Source organism: Octopus bimaculoides, chromosome 11 (genome assembly GCF_001194135.2).
Source record: "Octopus bimaculoides isolate UCB-OBI-ISO-001 chromosome 11, ASM119413v2, whole genome shotgun sequence".
Lineage (NCBI taxonomy): Eukaryota > Metazoa > Mollusca > Cephalopoda > Octopoda > Octopodidae > Octopus > Octopus bimaculoides.
Genome location: NC_068991.1, coordinates 55,475,136 through 55,484,003, shown reverse-complemented (window position 1 = coordinate 55,484,003; position 8,868 = coordinate 55,475,136). Strand labels below are relative to the sequence as shown.

At 36.0% G+C, this 8,868-nt stretch overlaps 1 protein-coding gene across 1 annotated transcript in view; it reads left to right on the top strand.

Annotated features, from left to right (window-relative positions):
• LOC106876302 (transmembrane emp24 domain-containing protein 10) overlaps positions 1-7,821 on the top strand; it is a 14,421-nt gene extending 6,600 nt beyond the window's left edge. Inside the window, exons 2-4 of the mRNA XM_014924800.2 lie at positions 2,528-2,648; positions 3,705-3,775; positions 5,753-7,821. Of these exons, the coding sequence (XP_014780286.2) occupies positions 2,528-2,648; positions 3,705-3,775; positions 5,753-5,998 (438 nt within the window). The 3' untranslated portion in view covers positions 5,999-7,821. The remainder of the gene's footprint in view (positions 1-2,527; positions 2,649-3,704; positions 3,776-5,752) is intronic.
• Positions 7,822-8,868: the final 1,047 nt, after the last annotated feature.

Below are 8,868 nucleotides of genomic sequence, written 5' to 3'. Positions count from 1 at the left end.
TAATTTCCAGCCCTGCTCTGAGGCAAAATCGCGACTTCCTTTTTCCTTTCCACCTTACATTTTAAAGAAATGTTTTAATGAATGTTCATTCAATAGTTACGGGATTTACTTATTTTTCCATTTTTTTTTTTTTTAAACAAAAAGTTTAACCAAATGTTTTTCTCAGTCTTTAAAAGAAATCACGACTTACCACTTCATCTTCTCCTTTTCATCCACATAATCCACCACCAAAGCACGAGGTTCAACATCCACCTCCAGCCCTAGTGGATTCACTCTTTCATAATGTCTTTCAATTTTGAAATTCTTTTAACTTTTGGGTGTCCTATATTTCACTATAAACCTTACTTCTGTTTGTGTTTTCTGTCTCAGTATTTCTCTAATTCTTGACTTTCCTGTGGTTGTGTCTGTGTTTGTTTGACTGAAATTCTGCGTATTTCATCTGTGTGTCTATATTTTTAGGTTTCTGGGATTCTGAGTTATCTTGTATCTGTTTGTCTATATTTCTGTTCTTTTGTATGTCTGTCTGTGTGCTTGTGGGTCTGAATGTTTATGTACTTGTAAGTCCTTTACTGGTGATCTTACTGGTAAATCTTCTCATCATAGTTTGGATTACCTCTTCCATTGCTTTGTGTTTCTTCTGTTCCATTATCGTTAGTGACTTCCTCCTCTCTCTTTTTCTTGATTTTACCTCCGCAAAATCACGGTCTTGTTCTTGTATCTGTTTCTGCTGTTTCTCCACCACTATATTCTCCTGAATACTCTTCTCTACGATTTCCACTGCTGCTCTAGGGCATTTCTTTCTCAAGTGCCCTCTTTCACCACATTTGTAACACTTTGGGGACCTTCCCTCTAACATTATCTCCAGCTTTTCTTCATTTGGTAGCTCTAAAGTTTCAGGTATTTTGTTGTAATATTTCTGTCTCTCTGCATAAATTATCTCAAATCCATAGCCCCACCACTTCACTTGTTGGTTTCGGCTTACCATGCCCATCCTCACCTCTTCGTTTTCCCTCCTTATCTCCAAATAAAAAAATCGCCACTATTATCCACTCTGGATCTATCCACAGTGGGATTCTTCCCACCCTAATTCTTACAATTCGTTTACCTAAACAGTTTGACATTAATGTCCATTTCTCTCCCTGTATCATCCTGCTGGAGGCTTTTTCTGCCTCCTCTTCTTATACAAAGGTTACCACTATAGACGCATATCTCTTTCTTCTTGCAAAGAACACTATACTGTCTCCTATATGTCTTTCCAAAATTTATATTTCTTACGGTGCTTTTTCAATAATTTTGTTTTTATGTGAAAATGTTCTGAATATTACTGTCTTCTTTTCCATTTTCAATTTTTCCTGCACCCTACACGAGCCAAGCTAACTTCATTTCTGTTGCACAAGAGAGGGTGGCATGTTATCTTTTTCAATATTTGATTACAAGATAGAATATGTTGTTACCAAAAGCATTAAAACTTTACTAACTTCATTGATCTGTCTCTGAACCAGGATTTTAATTTCATTTGATACACACTTTGCTATCATTTATATGGAGAATCGCAACAGCAATACAAGCTACCCTGTGGTGAGATGGTACCAACTGTCAATGATCTCAAAATGCATGTATTTCCAAACATTGCACAAAACTCTAGCGACAGTCAATGGCTATGTGAGCGAGCCATCTTAACTCCACATTATGTCAACAAAATCAACTGGGATCTCTTGCAGTTGTTGCTAGGACAAGAACAGTCTTTCAAATTGACTGTGCAATGGCACCAGACTGGTGGTGAAAGTGATGCAACCTCATGTCCTAGAAGCAGCAATAATCAGTGGGAAATATAAGGGTGAGGATGTCTTCATTCTATGGATCCCGTTAATCCCATCTGATCTCCCTTTTCAAATTAAATGGCTCTAGTTCCCAGTGAAACTAAGTTTTGCTATGTCGATAAACAAATCTCAAGGTTGTTAGACTTAACCTTGCTTCTCCATGCTTCTCTCATGGACAATTGTATTTAGGATATTCACGAATTGAAAGTCCCAAAACTCTTTTTATTTGTACCCCAATTAATGGACACACTGAAAACATTGCATATTTAAAAGTTCTACAAAATTAAATTCTGATTGATTTCAGGATTTGTTTTTAATGACTGTTTATACTCACGTCATCTGATAGAATTTTTCTGAAAATGTATTTTCTTATCAGAATAATTATATTTATTTCCTTTAACATTCTTTAAACTTCCGCGTAATGCTGGGTACTTAGGCTGTATTTTATAAGTTGTTGCTCTTTCTTATTCTAAACAAAGCTATAATCACAATAGACAGCTTTGACAAAGGAGACAAAAACATAAATGTAAAATGCTTAGATAATGGCTGAAATACTTTGTCATTATCCAAATATATTGCCATCTTGGCATGAACTGCATGTTTTATCTGCATCATAATTGTACATGTATGATAACCAGCTCTTATATTTTTCCAGTTTAATTAGTATTGTTTGAAAATATAATATGATTCATATTTATATTTTTAAGGTTACAGATTCAAAAGGACATATATTATATTCTAAACAAGATGCAAAAAAAGGAAAATTTGCTTTCACAACAGAAGAATATGATGTATTTGAAATTTGCTTTGATAATAAAATGATAGGCGGTAAGTACTTAGAAACGTGTGTATTTTTAATATTTCTTTTTGTTAAGCATTACATCATGAAATATACTCTCAGAAATAACTATGAATATGTTTCTCTTTGTTTGAGTTTGTTTTACTTTGTTGCTAGTTAGCTTTCCATTCTATGAAACATCAGGTATATATTATAAAATTTGACTTAGCAATAAGCACGTTACAGATATTGTGTTGTGCCAATGCAACACTGGCTACATACACATCGTGGCACTCCATCCGTTATGACAACGTGGATTCCAGTTGATCCAATCAACGGAACAGCCTGTTCGTGAAATTAACGTGCAAGTGGCTGAGCACTCCACAGACACGTGTACCTTTAACGTAGTTCTTGGGGAGATTCAGCGTGACACAGTGTGTCAAGGCAGGCCCTTTGAAATAAAGGTACAACAGAAACAAGAAGAAAGAGTGAGAGAAAGTTGTGGTGAAAGAGTGCAGCAGGGTTTGCCACCACCCCCTGCTAGAGTCTTGTGGAGCTTTAGGTGTTTCTGCTCAATAAACACTCACAACACTTGGTCTGGGAATCGAAACCGCGATCCTACTACTGTGAGTCTGCTGCCCTAACCACTGGGTCATTGCGCCTCTGCACATACACATGTATAGCTAGTGTTACTTTGTGACTGACAAGGAGACAAAAGAACAACAGTAGCACTTAGAATATTTGTAATAAAAGTATATTAGAAATCAGCTCCACTGTATTAACAATTTTTTACCTGTTTGTACATCTGCATCTGGATTTGTGTGCATCTTAAAGGGATTAATCCTTTAGCAATTAAACTAGCCATATCCATCCCACATATTCTACTTATTTTATGTTCAAACTAGTCAGATCTGGCCTTTCACACCTACTTTACAATGTCATTCTAAAAATAATCACATTATCTAAATCTCAAAGCTACAAAATAATGCATGATTAATTCTGAACAATGTGAATGAATAAGCTTTACATTAGTTAGAGTAGTCTGAGTATTAAAGGGCTAAATGTAATCCCATTTTATTTTTTCTTTTGTAATTAAATTGTTTCAGGTGGTCATGGTGCTGATCGGGAAGTTTCTTTGATAATGAAGCATGGCATTGAAGCTAGAAGCTATGATGAGGTATGGTTTTGTTTATTTTGATAAAAGTTGTTTGTATATATATATATTATTGGGAAATGCATCCATCCATAGAGACCACACCCAAACTGAAATGACTAACTCCTGTAGGAGGACTGTAACACCAAATAAGATCTAACCTGAACAATAATGAACCGTCCAACTCATGCCACCCCAGAAAATGAATGTAAAAATGATCTGTTAAATTTTCAGTTTTGCCACAAAATACAGGTGATCTAAGAAATACCTTTATGCAAGCTGCTGAAAAAGCACTTTCTTAAGATTAACAATATTCACTATTTCTCTTACAAGAAATAAATTTCAAGCAATTTTTTTCTTTTCTTTTACTTGCTTCAGTCATTAGACTGTGGCTATGCTGGGGCACTTCCTTATATGCCCTTTTTTCTTCTTTTAAGTGTAGGTAAGCATATCCATGGTGGGTGCTGTGTAGCATATTAGTTGCATACATGACAATCATTTCATACATGCTCACATCCCATAGATTATTAGATCCAAAACATTGATTTCTGACATTGACACATCGTTACAAATTTGTTAAATCATTCAGTGCACAATATGTTAACACAAGATTTGAGGGAAAGTACCCTTCACAGGAAATGTATTTTTACTCCCATTATACTTGGTTGCTGAAAACTCTCTAGTAAAGCTGCAACAGAGCCTGTTAATTTTTAACCATTATCTTTCAAAAGAATGTGACATGCTCTAAACATGCTAGCCACATTAATGCTTTTCATTCATTTCATTAAGAACATAGCGTTTCTCACACAGTCATAGTTTTGATTGCTGGACTGAGCGATGTTTTGTGTTCTCAAGCAAAACGTGTGTTGCTCCAGTTCACTCAGCTGTAAATAATTAACCCAGCAATGGACTGGCATCCTATTCAGGAGAAGTGTTGTGATCTTGGTCACTTATGTGCCAGGGAAACTAGCCTTATGAACTCTAGGATTTAAGAAAGTCATGTTCAGGAGTTAATGATGATGAAGAATTTTTTTTATTAAGTTGCTCCAGTTGATCAGTGGTTCTTTATTGAATACCTTTATCTGAATGGCCAATTATTTTGAAACTTTGTAATTTATTTTCAATGTTAAATGTCCTATAAATATAATTGACAAGGGGTTTTGGTATAAACTCTGTGTCCTCAGACATGTACACTATCATCATTAACGTCTGTTTTCCATACTGGCATGGGTTGGACGGTTTGACTGAGGTCTGGAGATCCAGTGGCTGCACCAGGCTCCTAATCTGATCTGGCAATGTTTCTACAGCTGGATGCCCTTCCTAATGCCAACCACTCTGAGAGTGTAGTGGGTACTTTTTACATGCCACCGGCACAGGAGCCAGGCAGGCAAGCCTGGCATTAATCACGTTCGGATAGTGCTTTTTATGGGGGCCAGTCAGGGGATACTGGCATCAGCCACATTCAGATGGTGCTTTTTACGTGCCACCAGCATGGGAACCAGTCATGGGGTACTGACATCAGGTGCTTTTTACATGCCACCAGCACGGGAGCCAGTCATTGGGTACTAACACTTGGAAATTCTTTTAAATTTCATGTACTGAAGTATATTTTTACATGTTCAAAACAGTGTTGCTATGGAATAGCTGTAAGGTAGTTCTTTCCATCATCCACCGTGCCTTGGTGCTGAGAACTTGGTGGATATCACTTAAATTTCAATAGCTTTATTTTAAACTATAAATATATGTTTGTGTACTCATTTCAAAAAATTTTCCATGCTGTGCTAATGTTGTAGTTATTTCTTGTCAGAATGATGCTGCTCACAAACATGAAGCATACACTGTACACTAAAATGGACACAATAACAATTCCAGGTCTAAATTTAATTTTGTGCTCGGTTGCCATCCTCATCCTATGCTCTGATGAAATCTTTGTCTAGTTACCAATTTCTATGTAATATTTATGAATTTTGTTAATCTTGAAATATTTACTGTATTTAAAAGCTTGCAAAAGCTGAAAACTTAAAACCTCTGGAACTTGAACTACGGCGGCTGGAAGATTTGTCCAAGTCAATTGTTGATGATTTTGCATACATGAGGAATCGAGAAGAGGAGATGAGAGATACCAATGGTAAAGTTTTATTTATTTTTTCTTTTATTCACTGTTACTTAGGGTGTTTACTTTTCTTTTCTTTTTTATTAACGTCATTGTCTTACCTTTGGTCAAAGTTTGCAATACTTTATTACTGATTTAATCTTTGTTTAATTTTTTACCAATTTTTGAAAATGTCTTGTTAAATTTTTCAAGTCACTCAAATTATCTTTCATAAATACTTGTTCTGCACTACATTTTGATTGGTGCCTTATCCTTGTGGAGAAACTTCTTAGAACCTACACTTGCTAAGTGTGTGTGTCCAATTCTTCAAGCTCTGTCAGTTTTTTCTCTTGTTGTTTAAACCTAGGTCAGCCCTGATTTAGCATGCTTTTGGTCAAAGATGCTAAAGCTATAACCATTCTATTATGTAATGCAATTTTTTCTCTTTTAAGATGTTAGGATATGACTGGAAGGAAATTTTGTTGCTACTTAAATCTTTTAATTATTGACAAAAGTAAGTTAGTGATGAGATCACTGGGATGTTGCTTACCTGAAAGGACTGATGCTATAACTTGAACACTGCATTTGCACATTTAAATTTTTAATATTTGGGACTAAGATTACAAGAGAAGTATAGTGTGTAGTTGCCTGAATAGATGCAAATATTATTTGTAATAGATCAGTTGTTGAGAATAATTTATTGTGATTGTAAAAAAACAAGATTCTTAGCAGATTAATTGTTGTGTTGAATTATATCAAAGTGTATCAGTAAATACAGAAATGAAATTAGGATCTATCACATCTGATTTAAGTATTCTTTATAAAGTCTTTGATAGTAAAAATGATGTTCAATTGTTAAATAGCTGTGACATATTTTTATCTGTGACTTATAACTCTGTGCTTACTCTCATTTTGAATGAATCTGTAATATTGCCAGCATGTAGTCTGCTTCCTTTACAAATAAGTTAGTTTTGTTTTCATAACATAAGCTTTAAAAAATGTTTAGTGTGCAGTTACAAAAAAATCATAGGAATTTTTGATGTTCTATTCAAGTTAAAAAGTTCATTGAAAATTACATTTGGTGATATTGGGGAAAATCTTGGTGGGTTACATTAGTAGAGAACTGTGGGCTTTGGAAACAAGATAATTTTAGAATTCATCATCATTTAATATCATCATCATTTTCCTTGCTAGCAGAAGTTAGATGATTTAACAAGATCTGACAAGCCATAGGGCTGCAGCAAGTTCTAGTGTCCAACCAATTTACAGTGTGTACTGGTTGCTTTTTCATTTATCATCATCGTTTAATGTTTGTTGTCCATCCTGGCATAGGATTTATGGTTTGACCAGTGCTAGCAAGCTGGAAGGCTGCACCAGGCTCCAGTTTGATTTGGAATGGTTTCTACAGTTGGATGCCCTACTTAATGTCAACCACTCTGAGAGTATAATGGGTACCATTTGTGTTACTACTATTTTACTTTGCTTAATGGGTCTTCTCAAGCATGGCATAATGCCAACAGTCTCCATCATTTGTCATTGACCCCATGAGGCCCAACACTTGAAATGTGCTTTCCACATGCCACTGGCATTAGCTACCTTGCTCCATGAGGTGCAACACTTGAAAGGTGCTTTTTACATGCTACCAACATGGATGCCAGTTATGTGACACCAGCATTGGCCACGACTACAATTTCACTTGATGGGTCTTCTCAAGCACAGCATATCACCGAAGGTCTCCGTCACTAGTCGTTGCTTCTGTGAGGTCCAAAGTTCGAAGATCATACTTCACCACCTTTTCCTATGTCTTCCTGGGTCTACCTCTACCACAGGTTCCATCCACAGTTAGAGATTGGCTCTTCTTTACACAGCTGTCCTCGTCCATATGCATCACATGACCATACCAGTGCAATCATCTCTCTTGCACACCACATCTGATGCCTCTTACGCCCAACTTTTCTTTCAAGATGCTTACATCTTGTCGTACATGCAGACTGACATTGCACATCCAGTGAAGCATACTGGCTTCATTTCTTTCAAGTCTCTGCATGTCCTCAGCTGTCACAGCCTATGTTACACTGCTGTGTAGCATAGCTGTTCACACTCGGGCATCATACAATTTGCTTTTCACTCTGAAGGAGAAGTTCTTTATTTCCAGCAGAGGTAAGAGCTCTCTGAACTTTTCCCAGCCTATTCTTATTCTCACAGTTATGCTCTCAGAGCATCCACTACTAACTTGGTCACCCAGATAGCGGAAGTTATCTACTATCTCTAGCTTACCCCACTGCCACTTGATGAAGTCCATTTTTTGTACACTTTCGCTGTTATTTGTACTTGTGCATCTTCCACACACACAATCTATTTTCCCTGTAAATTTTCCTCTGATATTGCTGGTGCAATAATAATAATAAAAGTGAAATTCTGTCTGTGCATCTTGGACTCCTTTGTTTCAGTTTCCATTTGCTCTACATAGACATGTTATATCTTTTTGGAATCAGGATGGTCCCAGCATTGAAAATCTGCCCTTCATTTGGTTTTTGAATATCCAAACTTGGGATCTGATTTAAAAGTATTTGGGTTGCTATTTCTTGCAGCTGAAGCTTGGTTGATTCATGCCATCTTGGTTGATGTTTGTCAGATGATGTCAGAGATCAAAGGGGAGATAAATAACATTCACTTCGTTAATTTTACTTCAAGATAAATTTGAAACAAATTGACCCACAGTTGAAAGTCAACTTGGACTGGAACAATAGAATGATTGCATTACAGAATTAATTTGCATCCATCCTTAACCTCTAGTCATACACTACCAGGGTATATAATCATAGACATAGTCATGCTATCTAGCTCTCTTTAGTTTTGGACCACAGGCCCAATTATTCCTTCACAAGAGCTAGCTTAAAAGTCTGCACAGAGTAATAATTGCATCTATGTTAGAACTGAAAATAGTTGGTACAAGTTTATTCACAAGTTATTGTTTATATATATATATATATAAGAATTTAAGGAATGGAGAAAACGCATGTTA